Genomic DNA, 24,985 nt, shown 5'->3' on the forward strand with positions numbered 1-24,985 from the left:
CAAAGTGCAGTGGTAAGCACCATATAAATTCATTTGTGCTTCTGACCATCTGATGCTCATAAAGACTATCTTTTCTTCCCTCTCACACCGCAACTAATCTCTACTCATCTGCCTGAGAAAATGTTCTCATTTTTGAGTATTATAAGTCAATTGACATGCACATAACTTTATATTTGTTATTCTAACATGTTTGCTCTTTGCATAGCAAAATATTGAGTGTATAATAAGGAAATTATTCATCTTAAGGCCTTTTCGTCCCTTTTTTGGTTTTATAACGGGACAAACAGCCAATGTTTTTTGTCTTATACATGCTTTTAATTTCACATGTTATGGTAATCAGCTCTCCATGATAATTAAATTTCCCTCCACTGCTTAATAAACTCTAAGTGCATGTACAGATGATGTTGTAGGACTCGCACGGTCAGTTTATAGCAAATAAGAGGAAAATTTCGAGGAAAAATGAAAATTTAGCAACACTTTCTAAAGTTGTTTTCACTAACATTTTGCTCTCTGCATAGTGAAACACTGAAACTTTGCTATCATGCATCCAAATTCATATTTTAAATTAATTATTGAAAAGCCAAGCCAGAGACTATTTATGTGTATTGTTTAACGCACAGTTACATGTAGTTATTTAGAATATTTGTAACCTCTGCAACAAGCATTTTTCCCTTTATTAACTGAAAATAAGGGAAACATTACAAGATATAGACTTTATAATTCTGATGGGACATTTCTCAGTTATACTTTGTATAAACCTACTTATTCACATTCTGTGTGCAGTGCATGGACTGTTGTATCAAAATGTTTACCATTTTATCAGGATCACTGCAGGGAACAGTGCCAGCCTATGCTTCAGTGAAGTGCATACAGCGTTAAAGGCGATAACACTGGTTTCAGGCTTTGTAGTTGGGGGGGAAAAAAGCCTGCAAAAAATATTTTGCAGGCTTTTTGCATTTTCAAAGGCTGATACTAAGGATTGAATGTTGCTTCAAATTAAACTGCTCCACCTCTTTTCTTGCCAGGCCCTTTTTCTTTGTTGTTGTTTGTTTACTTTTTTGTCAGTTTTTTTTATTTCCCACTGTCAAATTTCATATCTGCATGTCCTTTTCTGTGGAAATAGTGTAGCTTTAGAGGATGTTTGCTGGTTGTTTTTCAGCCTCTCTTCCTTGCTCCTTGTTCTAGCACTCATTTGCCATGCTGTTTTATCCCTCTCCCCTCATTCTGCCGACCTCTGTTAGAGCTTTTTAAGGCAGGGTTAGACTAAAAGTTCAGTCATTTGTATGTGCACGGAACCCTGCCTTTAAGTTGTAAGACTGGTTAAAACAATGGGAGAAAAAAAATATAAAGGACACCAATGAAGAGTGTGTGAGAGAGATTTAAAAAACAAACAAACAAAAAAACTGTTTGGTCGTAGAGCATGAATGTTTGTTGTTTCTGTGTGACAAATTTGTAAGATTTTATTGATGTAAGATTTTTTTAAATTAATAAGTAATGGAGTCAACATTACAAACAACAGAAAACCAAAGATAAACATTTTATTTAAGATCAACATTAGCCTAGAACTGTTGACAGTGTTGACTTGATGTGTGTCCACTTTTCCACTCAACGAGAAAGGTCAATGCTGCAAGTTCTTCACCTTTATGCTCTTATTAGAAAAGTATATCGTAATAAGTGGGAATAAAGAGCAATTTTGAAGCAGTGAAATTGTAATATATGTACAGGTGAATAGATATTTGTGTCTTGTCTGTTTTGATAGGTTTGTTCACTCATATCCTATTGGATGAAGCGGCCCAGGCCATGGAGTGTGAAACCATCATGCCTTTTGCTCTAGCTAGCAAGACAACCCGCATCGTGCTGGCCGGAGACCACATGCAGGTAAACAAAGACAGTAAGAATTCAACTTTGAGCTTGTAGAAGCCTCAAAAGTGGCCCTTTTTAAAGACTAACTGTATCTATACTGCTTTGTGAATTGCTATATAATAACAACAACTACATTATAGTGTCTTGGGGTCTCAAATGCTTGAAGAGGTTTTTCTTTAGCCCAAAGTCAAAACACTTAAGGAGATGGAACAAACTACAGATGGTAGCTGGGACATCAAGGAATAGTAATACCATTTTGCACTTTGCTTATTATTAGGTTCTTATCTGACCTACTTCAGAAAACAAAGGAACAGGCAGCAGCTACTGTGGCTCTGTGGTTTTAGAGACCACTTCAACCACAAAAAACAAAATATAAACTCATGTCAGTCAAGCTTTCTAAGCCAACACAAGGAATTAAAACCTAATTTCCTCGTCTGCTGGTTTTAAGACGGTGCACAGGATTACCGGTAGTGAAGTGGATGAAGATGCAGCATGAGTTGTGCTTAAATTACTTGATCTCTCTATTTCTTGGAGGAAAGAAAAACAGTATTAAGACGCAGTGTCCACCAATGCATCCATATGTTTCTTTCCCAGTCACACTCAGCTTTCTTCTGTCGACTTTCCTGTCCTGTATAGATCACTACAGAAAGTTATCATCATCATTAATTTACATTACAATCAAACACTGTATACAATTTCACTGACTGTCAGCAGTAAAATGTCACTTGCCAATAACAAAAGATTTATTTAGATATTTGGTCAACACGGAAAAGCTTTGATGGACTTCATTAAAGAGGAAAAATAATGAAGGGGAAGTGTGAAATATCTTGGGTGTAATTTTATAACTACCATAGCTTTCCTTCACTACTACTACATCTTTTTTTTTTTCCTTTTTGTCCTCTCCTTCAATTTCCAGCTCAGTCCATTTGTGTACAGCGAGTTTGCACGGGAGCGCAACCTGCACGTGTCCCTGCTGGATCGACTGTATGAGCACTACCCCCCTGAATTCCCCTGTCGTATTCTCCTTTGTGAGAACTACCGCTCCCATGAAGCTATCATCAAGTAAGTGCCTGCTTTCCCTTGCTACCTTGTCTTGAGTACTGTCTGAAGAGGCTGAGAGGGATGGGGTCTTAAGCTTTACTGAGTGAATATATGTCAGACACAAGCTGACTTGTGCTGCAATTTCTCAGTTAAACTGACCTGGTGATTTTTGCTAATTACTGAGACATTAAGGCTTTGGCCAGTCGAAAAGTTTGTTCCTCAATCCAAAGGGACCATGTTAGACAGCAGGTGGATAACTAGACAGTTAACTGTGTTGCTGCACAGGGAACCAACTCACCTGCTAGCTGGCTCGGTGTTAAGCTCTCCACAGCCATGCTGGTGATCTGTCTCCATTGCTGTGTCCTCCTGCTGTGGCTCCATCTTGCAGTAAAAAGGATTTGTCCTTTGCAACTTTAATTACTCTTGGCTGCCATCAAAATGGAAAAATAACTCATTTCTGGAACTCCATAACCAAAATTCTTGCAGTCTTTTCTTGCTGTTGTGTTACTGTAACACCTTAAAAATGAACTGCTACCCCCCATCTAGAGCTGGGCGATAGAACGATAACGATATGTATCGCGATATAACTTTTACTCGATAGAGAAATTAAGCTATCGCGATAGACCTCGCCGCTCTTGTCCTCTTAAAAAAAAAAAAATAATAATAATAATAATGTCAGCCAATCCAAATTAAGTAGCGCAGAGCCGAACCAATCACAGCCGCAGCGTCACGTCGCGTGACTTGTTACGTACAGCACAAGTGCCAAGCCGCACGTGTGTTTGTTTGGGAAGCAGCCAGCGGGTAATGGAGGAAATGAGTGTGCCGACTAGAAAAATCAACCGAGCGTGACCGAAGAGAAAACAGATGATGGTTCCAATGCTGGAGAGATTGTCGAACGGAAGAGCCATAGAAGTTCCGTAGTGTGAAGGTATTTCGGCTATTTCAAGTCTGACAAAAAAACAGAGTAGCGTGCACTGTAAATTGTGCCGAAAGCAAGTCTGGAAATACAATAAACTGGTGCATGCGTCACACTGCGCCACGTTATTGTTTCGGTGAAATGAATTTCTACAATACTGTTACTGTTAATTCTACTCTCTGCAGTGTTTAAATGCTTACATATACACACAGTTACTGTCCCTCCACACATACGACTCGGTTCTGCTTCTATGCCGCAGCTTTGTTTACTTTTTCCCACCGAGGCTTCTAGACTTCTGATTGGCCAACATTTCTGCACGGTTAGGAATCTAGCGCCACCTGCTGCTTTGGCATGTTCATAGCAGCGTTTTCCTTCATTTCTGCCTTTATGTGTGGACGGGATTATTTTTTAAAACGAAAACGGAAAATCTCCGTTTTCAAAAATACCCGTGTACGTGTGGACGTAGCCTCAGTCTCTGACTGGAAGCGCTAATTCGTCATTCGGCTTTTGTCAGACTAAAGTAACTGTTAAAACTGTTTGAAAAGCTAAGCTATACAACAAGGAGAGATTGAGAATTTCCTTTTAGTTCTCAGTTTATTTGATATTGACAAAAGTTAGTCAGTTTTGTCTGTTCTTCTGTAAAACAAACTAAGATTTATTTTTAGAATTAATATTTTGTTTCTAAGTGGAATTGACAATTTAGTCTGTTTCATTTGTTCTATTTTGAAACTTAAACGCTTTAGCGGCTGTCTTTTGTGTAGTTTGCAATATTTGCCTTTTATTTATCTGAAAAAGTCTCATGTTCCTTAAGTACATCTACCCTGTTGAACTTATTATGGGAAATAAATATTTAAATAAAAACAAGCTGCTGATTATTTCACATTTTACTTGTGAGCAACGGCACATTTAAATCTTACAAATATAGTTATTTGGCTTATATCGTGATAGATATCGTTATCGCCTGAAATGAAAAAAACATATCGTGATATGAAAAAATCTCATATCGCCCAGCTCTACCCCCATCTCAACACAGGTACACAGTTATTTATTTATTATTGGCTTGCTGCCTGACATCATTACAGAAAAATAAACCTGCTCTGCTACCATTTGCTACCATTGGTAAGTCTGCTGCTTAGTGTTGTATGTTGCCAGAATAGTGCCTCATTCATCTTATTAAGCATAATACAGCATGATATCCATGATATTATAGTTTGAAGGAAAAAAGGAATAACTGTCTAAGCCATGCCCTTTGGCTGTGTCTATACACAGTCACATCACTCCACAGGTGCACAGTGGGGTAGCGTCATTTATTTGAAAGCGATTCAGTAGAAAGAATTCTAGGACCAACTTGTGCCCACATATGTGTATCTGGGTTTCAGACCACTTAGCTCTTTACTTCTTCTTGTTGTACTTGTTTATTATCCCAAAATAGTTTAACTTAAGATTTATGTTAGCTGATCTACTGGTCAGTTTCTGCTCTACAACACAGTCATAACTACTGACAGAGACTGCACCTGCACTTTTTGAGACTCAATTTTGGGCAGCATAGTTACACGTTCCCATGTTCTGGGCCTGGTCCATTTTACCACCCTTTTTCAGTTACAGATCTTTGGTCTAGCAGTCTTCATCCATTATGGCTTTCCTTCACTGTTCAAATTGGACCTCATAAACAGCTACATGTGTAGATGATCACATTTACATAAATTTAATCTTGGTTTAACCATGGTTTGCCTGCCAGTGATCCTTCTTTGATCATAGAGAGCTTGGGTTTCCACTACAGTGGCATCTTTCTATTGGGCTTAACTCTGTTGCTGCTATAAAATCACAAACAGCCTCATGCCAACTTCATGCTCCCTGGATCACTTTAGAAATCAATACTAGTGGCAGACAATTAGAGAGCAAGTACAAAGTTGTCTTCATTGTACATCTTTGAAGCTTAAAGGATCACCTCTCATCAAAATGTTTGTTTAATTTTTATAATAATAATAATAATAATAATAATAATAATAATAATAATAATAATAATAATAATGGATACTTTATTGATCCCCATGGGGAAATTACTTGTTTTTCTCTGCATTTGACCCATTCACTCAGTGAAGCAGTGGGCAGCCCACTAAGCAGGCGCCCGGGGAGCAGTGTGTAGGGACGGTACCTTGCTCAGGGGTACCTCAGGGTACTTATACTTTAAGTTGTCACTAGTACTGGTAGTATACACATTGTACCCATGAACATGCATACTCTGTACATAAGGCAAGTTTGTATTGTCATTGGGCACAGTAGAGTTTCAATACTGCTCCATTTTGATCCAAACACGTTTTGACGATCATGACAAAAGTGAACAAATACCCATCCTTATAGTAAAGCTTAATTTCAAGGAATGCATGAATCATATATGCGGGACATGTGGTTCACGTTAATATCAGTTTTTGTGAACATATATTTGAAAAATTAAAAACAATTACCAAGATCAAGCAATTGTCCTCCAAATTCATGTCACTCTTTTATTTTTCCTTTTCTTCTTCCCTTCGTAAAGCTACACTTCAGAATTGTTCTATGATGGGAAGCTAATGGCAAGTGGGAAGCAGCCCTCCCATAAGGACTTCTACCCTCTGACCTTCTTCACAGCAAGAGGAGAAGATGTCCAGGAGAAGAATAGCACTGCCTACTACAACAATGCTGAGGTATGGCCGGGGCACTTGTACATCTAAAGCCTTCAAGAAATATTTTTGGTCTTATTAACATCTTATGGAAATAATGTGGTTCAGTTTAAATAATTCAAGGTGTTAAATAAGTGGCATAATGACCCCCTCTGGACTGGTACTAAATGCAACCCAAAGCATATTTAAACCAGTTTCCTGTGTTTTATGTGTATAATTATACTCGCTGTGTATTGGCCTCTATGCACTTCTAAAACATATAAACTGCTACTCACTATGGCCCCTGAACTCCACCTATTTAAACTCAGAGTGCCATAACTGAGCTTTGTGCAAAAGCATGTTTACAAAAAAGGATGCTTTGTAAAAACTCTAAGATTCAGAGATAAAAAAAAATTAGTTAAAATAAAAGATCAAGAAATGGTTTCTTACCAGTATAGTTGCCAACTTCACACATTAGCTGGTTAGAGTAATATAATACAATACAAAAATAACTAAAAGTCGAGTAATCTTTGGCAGTAAAAAATGCACTTCAGCCTAGTGTCTGATTTTTACAGAGACATAATTATGCATGATTGTTAGATGTGGACCTATACACTCAACATTCTGTATTTGAATTACATAGAAATTAAAGTTGTTACCAGTCTTTGCCTTGGCAAATCATTGCAATTTGTCACGCACATTGCCTTTTATTCCTGAGATGAAACCCATAAACTCAAATGTGATACCAACTTAGACCTACATTAAAACACATGAAGCATAAATTACTGAGTCCGAATTTTGGATGGGTTCTTATTTAGTTTTCAGTGGACCCTAAGCCTTTATTGTCATGCTCCAAGCAATTAAAGCAATGATCGTTCTTGTTCTCAATGCCACATTAATTACCTCCTGTTTGTTTGATATAGTACCCATGGTGAAATAGTATACATTGAGTAAAACACGCTCATACATCTTATGTCTGTTGTGCAAGAGTCTGTTCAAAGCCTCTACCCTTAGGGCTAAGCTCAGTGAAAATTGAAAAAGCAACCACTTCAACTTTAATAACAGAATTCTTAATTCTAAAATTGTAACTTGAAAATTATTTCCATCAAAGTTTGCCAGTTGTAGGAATTTTTAAACTTAAAGATGTGGCAATATCTATCCAATAGTTTATTTTTTTTAAACAACATTTTTAAATACACATTTCATGGGGTCTTCAAAATGCTGCAGACACAGCAAACTGTCACAGTTATGGTTTTATCGTGAATGTTTGGTTTCTTTTCTGTTGCTTTGGAGTCTCATTTCCTTAAAATTTAAGTTTGGATTGTATATAACTGAATCACAGTTTTACCAAGAAGGCACACCTCAGCCATGGTAGTTGGGCTAACTTAAAAAAGGAGATTTTTAAGCATTTCATTAGGCATGAGTCCAGATCAGTATTGTCAGGTAGCATCACCTTAGAGTGGTTGTAGAAAAGATCAGTCGTGAAGGTGTTGGAGAATATAGCTCAGTCCAGTTATTTAACATTTTACTTTTTATTATTTATTTATTTGTCAGGACTGATGCTTCATGTTAAAATTGTATTTTTAAATGAATATTAATTGTTTTGCAAGCCTGTGTTTAGTTTTTACAGTTACAGCTATGTTATAACACTTATGTATGTTTATTTTGTAAGTGGGATACATTTTTATTTAAAAAGTTGTTTAAAGAAGACCCTAAATCCAAATGTCTTGATTGTCTCTCCAAAGGTATTTGAGATCGTGGAACGGGTGGAGGAGTTGCGCAAAAAGTGGCCAGTGGCCTGGGGGAAGCTGGATGAAGGCAGCATTGGGGTGGTGTCACCATATGCTGACCAGGTGTTCCGCATTCGTGCTGAGCTACGGAAGAAGAGAATGCCTGAGGTCAGCGTGGAAAGAGTGCTCAATGTCCAAGGTGAGGAACAAATATTTACTAGCACATCCTGTGCTTTGTGTGTCATGTGTTAAGGTGATACATCTCTATGAGTAAAAAGAAAATATCTTAAATTAATGAGCTGATGTTTTAGGATGGCTTTGGTAGTATTCTATGTTAGCAAGTGTTAAAACATCATCGTAATTAAAGATATCTATGGTAAGGCATTCGAAAAGACAAACAATATAAACAAGTTCAGAGCATAAATCCCTAAGCAGAAATGCTTGATTCTGTGAAGGTTGTCTCCTATTTTTCTCTTTGAAATGTTGCTTAAAATGAAGGAGACAAACTAAACAAATGCCTTCAATCTTGGGTGTAGCTCGAATGTATTCATATTGTGTCTCACATTATGAAATCAAGAAGATTTCATAATATGATTTGTACAATAAGTCTTTTTTTCCCCAAGTCTCTTTTCTGTGTCGGTCTCACGCAGCTTTCATTTGTATCACATTCAGCTGCTTTCCACAGGTCATTAGCTCCCTCATTAATCATACATGAAACACATGGACACGGAAAAAAACTCGAGTTAGTGGTTAGTAGTTGAATTTAACAGATTTACGTAATGTTTTTCAATAGTTTCTTTCAACAGGCAATACAGGTATACTTATTAATAAACATTTATAAACACGGTAATTACCATTCATTCAGGTTCCAGTAATATAATAAATGTCACATAAGCTACTGGAGAAATTTATTCGGCCACAACTTTAGTTGATTGTTGATAGTTGGTTGTCTTCGGCAAGGTCTTGTAAGCTATAAAGTTTTGCCTTTTTTCTCCTTTTCTGTGTTTTGTTGGGGTTTTTTGTTTTGTTTTTTGATAGTGAAAGAGAAAAGTTAAATTGAAATAGAGAATAGCAAGTTCCTAAAATCTTCTTCTAATAATTATTTTGATTTCAAATGGGTTACTTTTTTTGTTTGTAATATTTTCTGTTGTCATACTGTTATGTCTTGCTAACATATCTTTTTAAATAAATCTTTTTAGAATTTTCCAAAGATCTCTGTTCTTAAGATTTCTGAGTTTAGCATTTTTTTTTTTTTTTTAAGAGGGCTTAAAAATGTTTTATTTAAAAAAATATTTGCAGGCAAACAGTTCCGGGTGCTGTTCCTTAGTACGGTGCGTACACGGCATACCTGCAAGCACAAGCAAACGGCCATCAAGCGCAAAGAGCAGCTGGTTGAGGACTCAACAGAGGACCTTGACTATGGTTTCCTGTCCAACTACAAGCTGTTGAATACAGCCATCACCAGAGCCCAGTCCTTGGTTGCAGTTGTGGGAGATCCCATCGCGCTATGTTCTGTTGGGCGTTGCAGGTAAATATAGCCTAATTAATATTTTCATATTGTTGGTTACTAATAATTTTGTCTCTATACACCAGCACAGTGCATTTTAAATCAGACTGCCAAGGTTTGATTGAAATGCAAAGTTTCAGGTTTAATTAAAACTACTATATTAATGGTTTAGGAGTTGATCATTTGGTAGATAGTTTGATAATCAGATAAATTAAGTGCATAAAAGTTGTTAAGTGTCGAGTTTGTTCACGTTTGAATATCTGCTTATTTTTCACCACAGAGAGAGCAATGGCGTACTCTGACAAACCATAATTGGGTCACTACTAGCTGCCAGATCCTCTCTGTACTATTTGAATCTTTTTAACCCACCTCCGCAGCTGTCTCCATAGCAGCTGTAGTTTGTCTTTGCTTATGTTTTGTTTATGCTATTATGCAAACAAAATGTCTAAGTCAGTGTAGTAGCCAGCCAAGCTGTTATTCAATATTTATATATTTTTATTAACTGAACAGGTTAAATGATTGCCTCTACCTGCAAGGTGTTGTAGTTTTAAAAATATTTTCTGATTGCCACTCAGTTCACAAACGGCAACAAAAACTCTGCACTTCTTTCTTCCTAATGAGAGCTGAAAAAATACAGTCTGCACAGTTGGCAGAATAAGTACCATTTTCCTTTTCTATTTTTTCTTTTAAAGGGTTACTTACTCATCATTTAATCAGATTAGGACACAATCGATAGCCTGCCCAACATTTCCCTCATAGCAGTTCCCATTTTATCCTAATGTTGACACCTACTTGACTGCTAATGATACAGCTACTCCTACAGCACAAAAGTTTGTTTTTGAAATGTAAATGTCTTATATCGCCACATTCTTTTGACTGCACATTTCAGGACAGAAGAGAACTAAAGTCAGATGACAAATTAAAGGAGAAAACGGCTCAAAATGCTTTTAGTAGGTTTTTAGGGGGTTTACAATGACTCTTAACATTAAGTGAGAAGTTGCCTCAAGCTGTGCCAGCAAAATGCCAACGACAGTATAACAGCGCCACCAGGTTCCTCACAGTTCAAGGGTTTAGGGTTTTTCTATTAGTTTGTTAGCCATCTTTTATAGACAGCTGTTGTTTGTTTTAATCATACCAATGGAAAGCATTGTGTTCTAAATAAAGTACACAATGCTTTAGAAAGATTTTTCCTTTTCCTCGTTTTCCTTCTTCCCTCTAGTTTTTCTGCACTGTGCACATGCCTCTTTGCTATAAATAGTTGTGATATTTTATGTTTATCCCCCAAGTCATTTGTAACACTGGCAGGCAAAAAAATTCAAATGATAATCCATTAAACACTCAATTCAAATAAGAAACAATACCAGAGACTAGAAGAAAATCTTCAACATTTTTTGTTTTTGTTTTTGCCCACTTCCAGAAAATTCTGGGAGCACTTTATTTCCATTTGCCATGAAAACTCGAGCCTACATGGCATCACCTTCGAGCAGATTAAGGCTCAGCTGGAGGCCCTGGAGCTCAAAAAGACCTATGTCCTCAACCCATTGGCTCCAGAGTTCATCCCTCGTGCCCTTAGGCCCATGCAAGGACACCATTCGTCTTCACAGGCCCTCCATCCCCACCATCATCCACATTCTCAGCATGCACAGCCAGCCTCCAACAAGCAGGGCCCCCAGCAGCAGCAACAGTCACCTCCTAAGGTAAGGTGTTTTTCAGTGTGGAGGGCAAAATGGAAAGAAAAAATACTGCATTTCTATTTTTTTCATAAGTAGTTTGAATAATAATGATAATGCTGATGGTTGTTATAAACAGAGCTGAAATGGTAACACTTTAGGAAAATGCAGACACCTATCAAATTTCACCAATGTGTCATGTCAATTAAATAAGTTCATAATTTAGTTACTTTATCAATAAAGAAATAGTCAGAATTCACATTAACTAAACCTGTGGTAGTCTGTGAAGTTTCCTGAAGATGTTTCTGCTGTCATCCTCTCATTGGATGAGAGGTGAGATATAAAACTTTTGTGCTGCAGCTGCTGATTGTCATAGTAACACAACCCGCTTCCCTGCTTGGAAGTGATTTTGAACTCAACCATTGGAAACACAGTGACCATTTGACATGGTAAACAGAGCAAAGTCTAAGAGGACTGAATTTGAGCTGAGAAGCATAATTTGTTTGTTTGGGTCTTTTTGTTTGTTTTTTTTCCTTGCTTGTGGAAAATTGACATCCATCACTGTCTGCATATTGCTGTGTATTCCCATTGTCATATTTATGGCTCTCTACCTTTAACATAAGTAGGCTTCAAGATGATATAAAAAAAAAAAATGCAATAAAGACAGTTAAATATGTCTGTGAAGGTTCTCAGTCATCCAGGTCATCGTAGTCATTGACTGAGAACCTTCACAGACATATTGCCATACATTTTGGGAGGAACACCCTTCAACTGGTGCGGGAGTATGAAAGGGAATCAAGGAAACTAGCGGATTATAGGAACCATCTCCGTTTCAACCTAAGATGTAGACAAAGCAGAGTTGTTACAGAGCAGACTTGATTCTACAGAGAGCACAAAATCACCTTTTAAGTGAAAGGATAAGACAAGTCCATTTCACCATAGATGCCCTCCAGATCAAGATCAGCCAGACCCTGCAGGAACTGGAAATCCTTCTACCCTCTCCAATCTTAGAAGAGGTTTACAAGTTTGTGGACAAGGCTCAGCGGGCCCAACACTCTAAAGGAAAAGAAAGACAACGCAGGAAATTTCACACCTTGCTTTCAAAAATACACACTCCTCATTCTGAACCTACACAACCCAGAGAAGAAAACACACCTGATGCCAGTCAGGAGAAATGGGTTAAGAACTTTTCAGACAGGATTCTCACTGAACCTGAAAAGAGAGTATTAGCCAAAGGACTCAATTTTGCCATTTCTCCACAACAGTTGCCCATAGTGCACCTCATCACAGCCACAGAATCTGCCATACGGATTAATAAATTATCACAGACAGAAGCAGAGCAAATCAGGATGAAAGTCTCAGCCACGCTCTCCAGTGCCAAAGTCCCTCCATCCAACCTCACAATACAGGAAAAGAAGGCCGTCGCTTCCCTGAGCAAAGACCACAACATCACTGTTTTACCAGCTGATAAGGGAAGATGCACCGTGGTCCTAAACACTACAGATTACCATACAAAGATCACTACTCTCCTCAGTGACAACAATACCTACGAAGCCCTAAAGCGAGACCCCACAAGCAGCTACCCTTTGACAAAGACAGTTAAACACTCATACAAAATTAAATACAAAATTACAAAAAAAAAAATTGGCTCAGTTGGATTTTTCTTCCACTGACTATTTTTTAACCTAATATGCATGCAGAAATAATTATTATTTTGTCACATTTATTTATTTATTTATATTTTTTATATTATGTTATTTGTTGTCATATTAATAATACACTGTATAGTGATATTTGAAAGCTAATTGTTTATACTATATATGTGTTATTGTTTGTCTCAGAGGGCCTAGGGTGTTGACAGGTTTTTAGGACCCATTTGCGTAAGAAGAATCTTAAATGGTGTAGAATTTTTTTTTTTTAATGCTAATCCAATATTCATGTTAGGTAAGAACACACTGGTTTATCAAAATAGAAAGCAAATTATCAGAAATAAATTGAGTGCTACCTACTTTTATAGAATAAAACTTATAAAAGCTTTCCATATGTGGATGCAAATCAAATATCTGAACAGATGACTCAGTTTAATTTTCACCACAGGAAATAATTTTATGACCAGTCCTTTTATTCCAAGCAGAATATTAGCATAACCTGTTTGGCAGAAGATCTGTTAATTGTTTAGGTCAGGATGAAATGTCTGCCTCGCCTCTGTGTCTGCACTGAGGTAAAGGTTAACGAAATCACCACTGCTGACAACCTGCTGCCATCACCCACTGGGCCTAATGAGCTGGAGCTCCGCAGTAGCAGCCAGCTTTACAGACTCGCACACTTCTATTTGCACAGTCATACTTACAACTATGCTAAATATGCAGATAAACATTTGCAATTACACCATTATGCAGAATGTGCTAAATATTCTATATGTATTTATGCACAGTTTGAGTTTCATTAAAAGGTCAAATCTTTTTTTCTGGTGTCTTTGTACACAGTGTAGACGCTACACATATCGTTCTAATTTATTTCATAATGACAGTATGCCCTGCAGTGGATTCTGATGTTGGCTTGTATTCGACTGCTTCAGTGCATCATTTTAACATCCGTTGCTGATGATCAGTATTTTTCTAAAACTTAACCTCCTGACTGTTGTAGTGTTGTTAGGATTCAAGTCTGAAAGCTACAGAGCACATTTCCACAGTTTGATTATTGTGTGGGGGAAAAAAATCCACTCTTGGTTGATGTTTATCAGCATGCATCAATGAACACAGAAAACTGTAAAGTACATTGTGGTTAAAATCATTTAAAACTGAAGCATTGTTGGGCATCCATTTTGCCAGAGACATACTGTATGCTTCACTGAACTTCAGATTGCTGTTTTCTGATGCAGATGGTGTTTTTCTGCAAGTGTGCAAGACTGATAGTTGTGCTCAAATTTGCCCCATGTTAATTCCCTTACTAAAAATATGTTTATGTCGGACATTTCTTGGAAAATTCCTCCTTTTCAGTCTTTCTTGCATGCCCCGCCGGTATACCTAGGATTTCACAGTACAGCACACTGCCCCTGTACTGACAGATGGATTGTGCTATTGTCACTAATGAAGCTTTAAGCTAACAAACTTTTTGTTTACCTTTTGTCAGAACTAAGAGAACATTAGGTTACATGATCTAATTTCAGTCTTCTGGATGAAGCCAGTAAATGTTCATCAGTGGTCCCTTTTCATTCTCAGCAGACTCCTGCAATCTGGGAAAATTATTGTACAAGATATCATGTTTAACACCTAGTTCCAGAGAACATTTTGCAGCAGTGAATCTGTGATTGGATCAAATAACTGCCCTGCTAGACTATAGGCACCAGTTTCAATCCAGTGTCTGGCATTGCTCAGTTGATGTTGCACAATGAAACCGTGACAGGGGAAGCTGCTTTGCTATCACATGTCAGACTCTAGTCTGTTTTAAGAAAGGGATCCTGCTTACGCTATACAGAATTTTCACATTTGCTGTGCTGTTGTAATATGACTCAGTTCTGCCAAGTCTGCATTTTACATTCCATTGCCGCGTTAAACCATTTGAGTGGAATAAATATATTAGATATCTCTCCTGTAGTTTATTATGGTTTGGTTTAGCTGCTTCTCTGCGCAAGCTGGCAGCCTAGCTACAACACAAGTGTGGACATATTTTAGAGATCCATAAATACCCATAAACATTGGCTTTGCTGTGGTTAACACAGCAAGACTGAATGAAAAAGGCTTTGGCAGACTGTGTGTGCGCTAAACTCCATATTTCAGTTGGCACTTTTGCTCTTTTCACAATGTTATTTCAGCGTAGCTTCTGTAATGTTCTGAATTATACATTTATTTTTATTATAACTGTCAAAATTGCTTGTGCTTCGCTTTAGTGTTTTCCTTGTATTATGATGACTAGTCATTTCCCTTGTATATCATGTCTATCTAAGACCATCATAGCAAATCACACTGAATTGCTGTTAGCATCTTCCTCCTTTAAGTAAGCTAACCCACAGTCATCTACTATTTCTGTTGCATTACTGATTACATTAATAGCAATAATAATTCTCATTCTCCATTCTGTTTGTTTTCTACCAATGTGATGTGAGAATAATTTTCTTTTGGCACATTCAGACTCTTAACCTTTGTTACTGATTGTCTTGCAGGGTAAACATGCAAACCACACAGAGCATCTCCCACCTGAAGGATATGGTGAGTATAGCCTTTCTGCTCTTGATTTTCTAAATATTATCTTACCAGAACAGCAAGGAAACAGAAAGACAATAACACAAAACTAACTGTGTCAGTTGTGGTTAGTGAAGGGACAAAGGACCGCAAAAGAAAAAAGGCTGGCACAAGTTTAAGTATAACAATGCTTGTTATTTGCCTACTAAATAACAATATAAATGTGAATTGTAAACCCATATTTGACAGCTTTCTAAATCATTTTTTCTGTTATAGTGACAGGTGATATAATAAACTTGTTAAGCACTGTCTTTGTTTAAGCCTAAATAGCTATAATTTAGAACCAGAATCTAGAAAATGAATATTATTTAAGAAATGCTCCCACAGATTTACTTAATATTATTATTATTACTACAGATTTACTTTTGAATCTGACAACAATAATGTCATAAGAGTAAAGTAATTTACCAATTTTACTTCTTTGCAGTCCAACCAAACCCAGCAGTGTTGATGGGGAACCCTATTCGGGCATTCACACCACCTTTGGGTGGCACACCAGCTGGTATGGGCAAGTCACCTAGTCCTGTGCAGAGGATAGATCCGCATACAGGTGCCAGTATCCTCTACGTTCCAGCTGTATATGGTGGAAACATGGTCATGCCCATGCCCCTGCATGTAAGTTCACTGGTGTGGTGTGTGTGTGTAATATTGTATTTTAAAAAGGAACCTATAAAACTGTTTGCTTCTTTTAGAAAAGTGTCAAAAAAACGCACTGCAGATATCTGTAAATGTATGTCCTTACTATTTCAAATAAGTTGATCAGTTATTATGGTCACAATGATAGTATTAAAAATAACAATAGCTCCCCTGCCTGATTTCTGTGTACCACAGGAAAACATTTTATTGAAATGTATTTTTTTTTCTTCTCCCTAAGTTGCCCTGGCCAGGTTACCAGAATCGCTTTGCTGTGGACCCTCGCATCATGGGTCATCCAGCAGCCATGGCTTACAACTTTAATCTGCTGCAGCCACCAAATAGAGGCTCCCCCATTCCTTATAGTGGGGTAGCACACCCCTCTCCTCTAGGACTAGCCCAGCCGAGCCCAGACAAAGAGCCTTCTGACCCCATCAGAAATGGTTTGCCTTGACTTTCTATTTCTAAATCAAGAGATCAGTTAAAAACTCTAATCCAATTTTATGCCTTCATCTAGCAATGTGGAAATGGCAGTGTAAGTCTTTTTAATTTGTTTTGTTTTTGACGTCTTAGGTAAATTAGAAGGATGTTCAAAGTCAGAGCAGAATCATCTTCAGACACCAGAAAGAAAAAACACAGACATGAAGGAAAAACAGGCAAGTTGTTGACATTTAAATGTTTCTTTTTTGGGTTAAAAGTAATTTGTCCGTTTTATTTGTACCCAAACCCAAAACATATTTTGCAAAAGCAGTGATAAATTCCTTGTACAACTTATGGTGTTTTTATACCAGTGTTTATCCTTTTTTTTGTCTAGGGAGATTTAGACTCAGGCCAAAGTCGAAGTCTGGATTCACAGACAGAAAGCCTAGTTGGATTTCCCAATCCTCTGCTCCACCGAAAAGACCCCTCAGCTGCCCAAAGACCTCTTAATTTCCAACTTGCGCCACCTAGTACACCCTTTCCTTCAAATCCAATCAGTGGAAGAACCTTCCCCCAGCAGTATTCAGTCACTAGGCTTCCTTATCGGGTTAGCCAGCCTCAACACCCAGGGATGGCCCAGCAAAATCAGCAGCAGCAACAGCAGCTCAGTCCTGCCTACACTGGTGGAAGCCATAATGCGTCTTTTTTCAGTGGCCCTATACCAACTCACAGACCTGTCCAGTCCCCGACTTTGAATGGGCCAGACTCTGGAGGAGTAGAGGAGATGAGTAGCTCTGTTAGGACTCCAATGGGCCACCCAGGAGGCCACCACTCAGGCCTGTCACAGCATAACAGGGTCAGCAGCTTTGGGGATGAGGGACAGGATGGAAACCCAGGAGATGGTTTGGGTGAGTAAACACTATATTTACTAGTAATTTAATTTTAGTTAGCTAATGAATTGTGTTACAAAGGAGGGAGCTGAATCTGATGATGATGGAAAATTAGCATCTTATTATTTCTACTTAGAATTTTCATTTAATTTGAGTCTGAGGGATTTAATTCATCTCTTTATTTTCATATAGACATTTTTTCAAGAGATTCTGAACTTGGTAGTCATGTATTCAGAGATTGTTCTGCTTATGCAGATGTTGAAGTTTGTATAGTATCCTGCTCAGGATTGAAAGGTGCTTGCACGTTCAATCAGACTGGTTCTGTTCTCCTCAAAGAAAACTTTCTCTGAACTTTTAAAGCAACAATCTCCATGGTTGAGATGTTAGGAGATTGTTTGTCAAATAGTCAAATTTCACATTCCTTTTTTGGATTAGAATGTGCAGCTTTCATATGTTTAAAAATATGAAAGGGTAAATATTTGATTTTTCAGTACATTTAATATATTGAATATTTATTCATAGAGAATCTACTTAAAGGTATTCTTAACCATGCTGTGTATACTAACCCTGCAGCTCATATAATTATGCAGAATACATGAATGACTCCAAAAACTAACCAGACCATTGCCCTTTCAGATCTTCAGGGACCCTTGGCTCTAGAGGCCCTTAGCCAGCAGCAGCAGCAGGCAGCTAGGCTGGGCCAGTGGGGGGAGGCAGCAAGCCCTTTCATCCAGGCCAGTGTTGCCTTTCCTCTGCCCCAACAGCTTGCCCACCTTGCTCAATCCAACATGGCTCGCTTTCCCCATCAGCTGCTTCGGGCAGGTAACTGGGGCCTTAGTTCCAATCTGGATGATGAAGCTGTTCCTTCTGCCTCGACCGGGCCAACTTTCAGCAGGTTAGACTGGGCACTAGTATGTTTTATAGTCATCTGTAATGGTCTACTAACTTGATCTCATAGAAATATTATAGGTTAAATATTGGACTTGTACTTTTTTTTATATCATATGTTAAGCACAATTTAGTTTTTTTTTTTTCTTTTGTTTTAAAACAAAATACATAGTTCAAAAAAATAAAAAAAAAGTAAACAATTTTCATTTCTAGGTATCCAGGTCTCTTGAGAGAGATGGCTCCACAGGAACAGCCAGAGCCCAGGGAAGCAGTTGAGATGCAGCCCCCACCTCAGTCTCGCCTCCTCCAGTATCGCCAGTCCCAGCCCCGTGGCTCGGGTGACCCTTCATCCTCTTTAGGTGCCATTTCCAATCAAGCTGGCCCTTTTCCATCAGGACTCTACCCCCATGACACAGGTCGGGATCTACTGAATGAAAACCTTCTTAACAGCCAAGGTCTGCAGCAGCACCCAGGGAATCCCCTGTACAATACTGGTAGCTTTCCACATCAGCCACCAGCTCAATCTGCCAGCCCCCCTCCTGCCCAGGTCAAATACCTTCTGCAAGAGGCCCAGTGGCCCCATGGTGGAGCTACATCAGTGAGCCCACCACAGCAGAACCCTCTGATGGGGAATCAGGGCCACGGCCTTCCTTATGGACTGCCCATCATGGCTCACCCTAGCAGGCAGGAGCAGGTTCACCTGATGCAGCTTCACCATCAGCACCACCAGCAGCAGCAGCAGCAACAACAGCAGCAGCAGCAGCAGCAACAACAGCAACAACAACAACAAAATCAAGGTCCAGATCAGGAGCCCTACCACCCATTATCCCCCAGAACATCAGCAGCCACAGCACATCACAATGTAGATGAGGTAAGGGCTCTTCATTAATGTGGTATTCAATAATATTTCAGTGAAATTAGCAATGAGTCTGAACTGCCTGAAGTAGCATCTCTATGCTAAGGTTATTCGTCCAAAGCAACAAAGTTAAGGGGGCACAGCTAAAAGTGAAGGCACAAAGATCCCGTTCATCCAGTTACTCCAATTATGGGCGGTGATGCCCAGCAGACAGCTGTGGGGCTACAGCTGCTTCTGTCAGATCACTTGTCATCAGATCAGTCCTACTCCAACTTCTAGTATCCAGATAGATGACTTATTAAACGAAAATCTGTGCAGTTGTTTTAATGTTGGAAATTAACTCATTCACTGCCAGCCATTGGCAGTGAATGAGTTAAACCCATTGACTCATTCACTGCAATTGACGGCTATAGACGTCAATGGCAGTGAATGAGTTAATGCCTAGAGAAGAAAAAAAATTGTATTGCCTCAGGCTCTAAGCATTTTAACATGGGAGTCTTTAAGGATACACTCAAACTTGAAGTACCAGAGGTTGTTGCTTGGTGTAAATATCATAAATAATACTATTTGGGAAATTAATTAGTAAGAACATTATGTAATGCTAATTAACCATATGGTCATATTAATGGTAAGCCAGTATTCAGCCAAATCAAGTTATTAACTGAAACGCTGTTTCACTCTTACTGCTCGCTGCTTTCTTAAAGTAGGGATTTCAAACAGCCCCGGATTATAATACACCAACAGACAATGGTGGATAATTGTGGGCTTAAAGTTTTGTTTTTAAGTCACCCAAATTTTAACTTACAAACAAATTAAAATAAAAATCAATATGGAAGATGTGTTACTGTAATGCTGTTCTACAAGAAGTAGCTAAACTAAGCAAGGTCTGGAAAAGGTTGTTCTCTCTTATTACAACACTGAGAGCATACATTCACTTTGTTGTTAGTCACTGGGAATTTAAACCAATTGAATACTCTTTGTAGTCACTATATATCACCTTCTGACCTTGTTTTTGTATCTGTGTTTACAGTATGAACCCAGAGGTCCAGGGCGGCCTCTTTATCAGCGCCGTATCTCGTCCACCTACCCAGATGAATCATCTCCAGCCAACACCCACAATACCCTGTCACAGCAATCCCAGCCTTGTGCATCAGATACCCAGGACCACCCTCATCCTCACATACAGCATCATCAACACCCACACGCCCCCTACAGCTATCCTTCACATGACCACCTCTGGCCAAGTAATGGAGGCGGTCCGGGTCCGTTTCAGAACATTCCATGTAACGGAGCCGGCACGCTCGCTCAGCATCGGGACCTTCTAGGTAAATCTTTCTGTTTTCAAGCCCAATTTCCTCTTCACTTGATTATTTGGATTGTTTTGAGATAGTTGTTTATTATATATGCTAAATTCTGTGTCCGTGTCTCATTCACCTCTCATAACCTTTGGCTGCCTTCCCATATGACAGCTTCCAAGGCCCTTCGTCAGGCAGAGGAGCATGCAAAGGCAGAAGCCACAGGAACACAGCAGACACATCCACACTCCCTCAACTCCCTTCAGCATCAGTTTCCTCCTCTCATGCCCAACAACAAGCAGCAGCAGCCTCAGCCTCCCACCGAGCCCAGCGAGGGGGCTCCAAATTTAGGCAAACAGCCTACCATGTCCTACGCGAGCGCTCTTCGCGCTCCACCTAAGCCCCGGGCAGTTCGGCCTGAACAGGTCAAGAAGAATAGCGACCCCCTCTCCCTCCTACAAGAGCTGAGTATAGGAAGTTCAAATGGTAGCAATGGGTACTATTCCTATTTTAAATGAGTGTCACTTCTCCCACATAAGTGAATAAGTAATAATTTAAAAAAACAAACAAAAAAAAAAAACAAATAAAAAAGAAAATTATAAAAAAGGTAAAATCATTTCTAAAAACACAAAAATTGTGCAAAGTGCATTTACAAGTTGTTTCTATCAGTAGGTTGGTTTTATGCATTTTGTTTCATTTAAACTTTTTATTTTTAACAGTCATTTTTTCCCTCCTATTTCACATATCTGTGAAGAAAATAAGTATATATAATGAATGCATTACTGGTATATATACATACTCATTATGTATATATGAATATATACTTATATTATCTACACTTGTATATGTACGTAATGCTAAAAAAAAAAAAAAAAAGCAAAAAACAAACATAAAAAAACAAAAAAAGCTCAAAAACAATGGTGTCTGTTGGTTGACCACTTAGCTCCCGCTTGTATTTTTCCTTATTGAAGTTGTTTTGCGAAATAAGTATGTTTTTATTATTTTTTTATTCCTCAGTTTCGAGTGGACATTACTTATTGATTTTCATACTACTGTAGATGTAATGGACATAAGCTAAGTGGTCAACTGACACAGAAACTACATGGAACAGTGTATAGAAGTAGATAAATTTTGCTCTAATATGTACATATAAAGAAAAAATAAAAGACTGAATCGTATGCCACAGACATGTCCTTAAATTCCTGCATCATGCTAGATTTGCAATATGAGTTTTAAAGTTTTGTTTTTCCTGTTTTTAGCTTCTGATCTTTAATTCTTAGACATCCTTACCTGGGAATCATCTTCAGTCATTTTTAGTAGAAAATGTGATTATTTATGGGGGAAAAATTACAAATATCGATTGCATATTTTAGCTTTTACCAGCTTCAACATCAAAGCAGCAACAACTGTTTCATTCCTCCTCTCTTTGCGTTAAAGATCAGAGAACACCATCCTTTTCAGTGATAAGATTATCCTAGACTGCTTTGCTTGTGGCTGACACGCAGTTACATGAATTCTTTGTTGTTGTTGGTTTTATTTTATTTTATTCTTTGTTTAAGACCGTCATTGCATCGTGGACTTACTTTGCAACTCTTGTCCAACAGTATGACATTGTTTCAGTATAATTACTGGAGTGAAATGGTTTGTTTGTTTGTGTTTTGCTATTGGGCAGAGTTCTGTTTTTATTGTGTTGTTTTGTTTGAAAAGGTTGCAGTACTCTGAAGGCTTGTGTAAGTGAAGAAAGGACAGTGAGGTCAGAGTAGTGTGTCTAACAGGCAAACTGAGAAGATCTAGAATTGCAGTCAGATGTTTTTGAACACACTAAATTATTGGTCTTACGTATGTTGGAACTTAAGAGTAAACACCCTGAAATGTTGTAGGTGTGACAACTTTTTTTTAATATATATATATATGCTTCTTTATTTTCTTTATAATAACAATGAATAGAAAATTGCCCAAAGTTGATGATAGACCCGTTATGTTAACCTGATCTCAGATGATTTGCCAGTTTCTTGCCACTTAGTTTTAGGCCAGAATGTCCAAAGGTTTTGAAGTCCTTAGGAATAAATATTACTTACATCTTTTGTTGTTTTGTCGCAAACATTGGTCATTGATCATTTCCAGTCCTGCTCAAAGTCAGCAGCTTTTCCATGAGCTGGGTATTTTGGAAATTCAGAGTATGTAATATCAACCTTTTAAAACTGCTGAATGAAGAGTAACATAGAACTCGCTGTTCAGAAACCTTTGACTGTTTTGCTTGTAGGGTGTGAATATAAAGAATGAATCGGAAATATTGGGTTTGCTCCTCGTGGTTCACAGAACCTTTTTATTCAGATTAGATATATTAACGCTACTGCAGTAGACACGTTTCATTCTCTTTAATCTAACTGAAATTGCTCTGCTCGTGCTTTGCATTTCACTACGACAACATTTTTCTATATTTGTAACACCTTAATAAATTACAGGATGAATCATGCCGCTGAGTTACTCAAAAGGAGTTGACACACAACAGGAAGACACACGTACGTGCACATGAATTTTACTTGAAACCCAGCTGATTTGAGACATGTGGAAATGAAGTATAAAAAGATGCTCGCACACTGTATCTGCCTATTTTATTTAACAAAAAAAAAAAAAAAAAAAGCGACAAAGCAATAGTGACAACAGTGGTCCAGTGCTCAGTCCTGTCATGTAATTCATGAATTGTTAACACATCACTGCCCCATCTGCAATTTGCTAAAAAATAATAAATCGTCCTGCTGTTTCTTGGCTTCCACATGGTAGTTAATCCCTCATAAATCTCTCTAAAGGTCACTTCCTCAGAACCCCACTGCTAATAACTTTGTTTTCAGCAGAGAGCTTCATACACGGTATGGTTTCATTTTTGTCACATTCTAGCTCAAAGGTCCAGATTTTTTGACTTTGCAGAGAACACATACTTGTAAATATGCATTTTCTAGGTATTTACAAACAAGAACTTTGGGAACGCCTCAATTTTGTAGAAGCTGTTCAAAGAAGAGGTATGCCCTTTTTAATTATGCAAATTCACAAAACAAAGAATTCTAGAAATGGACAACAACAACCCGGTTGGTAGTTGCAACATCTTGGAACTTTTTTTTTTTTGTTTGTTTGGTTTTTTTTGTTGTTGTTTTGTTTGTTTTTGTTTTTCTCTTAAAGATGGTGTCTGGCTTATTAGGCAGAGGAAACATTGTGTTGCAGCTGTTACAACTTCTTTCACTGTACAATGTGTATTTTTAAGTACATGTTGCTGGATTAGTCCTTCCCTGTTTTCTCACCACTTCCCAAGCTGTACAACAATCAAAATGGATTTGTTTTTAAATGTGAAGTCTTTTTCTTTTCTTGCATGTTGAGATGATCTGGCTGGTTTTTATCCCTGTTTTTACCAGTTTGTATTGATTTATCGATGGAGGAAAAAAAAGAAGAGAAAAAAAAAAAAAAGCTTTTTGTTTAACCTACAGAGTCAGATTTTGGTATATTATTTGATGTGTACAATAACTTGTGACATTATCAACAAATCTATTATACTATTTTACTAATGTGTGAATCAAATATGTAATGGTCATGTTAGGTTTTTTTGGTTTAGTTTGTTTTTTTTCTTTCTGCAGTTAGTTGGCAGATGTGAAGCTGAGGTTGCTCCCTCGTGTGTATTAAATTTAAAATACTGTGTTTAGGTGATCTGTTTTCCACACAATAGTCGCTGGCTGGTCTCTGAAGTTGTGCAATACTAATATTTCACCACTTCTATTGATACAGTTTTGGTCTTGAAGCAGAGGAGATCAAGCCTTTTTGTTTGTTTGTTTGTTTGTTTGTTTTTTTTAAAGAAATGCTCATTTCTTCTTTTTTTTTCTTTTTCTTTTTTCACAGCTCCCTGTCAGGAGTCTTTCTTTTGAAAGGAGACAATAAAAGCACTGTCTTGTGTGTGTGTGTGTGTGTGGTTAACAGTTTGATTTCACCTTCCAGAAATCACAGTCTGAGGTGTGTATTTAAGTGGGGGGGGACAAAGTGAAACCATCGTGTGTGTGTGTGTGTGTGTGTGTGTGTGTGTGTGTGGCACACTGAATGGGAGCAACCTTTTGCCCAGCCAGCAGAGAGCACTGTGTTCAGCTTTCTATAAGCGCCATCTTTTCCCGTTATCTGTTGGCTCTCCTCTGCAGTGAATCAATGGCTCACCGGTCCTCCCAGCTTCTCAGTCCCATTGGTTCCTTACTCGTGGGTACAAAACAATGGATAGATCTGTTTTGCTCTTCTTCATTTCAGTTGGTGGTGGTTATGATTCAAGGATTTTTGACTGTGTTTTAAAGGTTTATTTTCTTTTGTTTTCTTTTTATTTGTTTCTCTATTAAAGTGTTTTTATTGAAACTGTTTGAGTTCTGTT

The 24,985-nt window shown here is 38.0% G+C and overlaps 1 protein-coding gene across 2 annotated transcripts in view; it reads left to right on the forward strand.

The window, feature by feature from the left end:
- The window catches only part of helz (helicase with zinc finger), a 52,049-nt gene extending 27,080 nt beyond the window's left edge, over positions 1–24,969 (forward strand). For both annotated transcript variants that reach the window (XM_082535998.1, XM_082535997.1), the window contains 15 exons: positions 1,760–1,878; positions 2,780–2,925; positions 6,357–6,504; positions 8,205–8,388; positions 9,489–9,717; positions 11,114–11,393; positions 15,529–15,574; positions 16,035–16,222; positions 16,482–16,683; positions 16,814–16,900; positions 17,059–17,568; positions 18,187–18,445; positions 18,652–19,309; positions 20,325–20,619; positions 20,764–24,969. In XM_082535998.1, the coding sequence (XP_082392124.1) occupies positions 1,760–1,878; positions 2,780–2,925; positions 6,357–6,504; positions 8,205–8,388; positions 9,489–9,717; positions 11,114–11,393; positions 15,529–15,574; positions 16,035–16,222; positions 16,482–16,683; positions 16,814–16,900; positions 17,059–17,568; positions 18,187–18,445; positions 18,652–19,309; positions 20,325–20,619; positions 20,764–21,107 (3,695 nt within the window). In that variant the 3' untranslated portion in view covers positions 21,108–24,969. The remainder of the gene's footprint in view (positions 1–1,759; positions 1,879–2,779; positions 2,926–6,356; positions 6,505–8,204; positions 8,389–9,488; positions 9,718–11,113; positions 11,394–15,528; positions 15,575–16,034; positions 16,223–16,481; positions 16,684–16,813; positions 16,901–17,058; positions 17,569–18,186; positions 18,446–18,651; positions 19,310–20,324; positions 20,620–20,763) is intronic.
- The last annotated feature ends 16 nt before the right edge of the window (positions 24,970–24,985 follow it).

Source organism: Aulonocara stuartgranti (assembly GCF_965226115.1).
Source record: "Aulonocara stuartgranti genome assembly, chromosome: 6".
Classification (NCBI taxonomy): Eukaryota; Metazoa; Chordata; class Actinopteri; order Cichliformes; family Cichlidae; genus Aulonocara; species Aulonocara stuartgranti.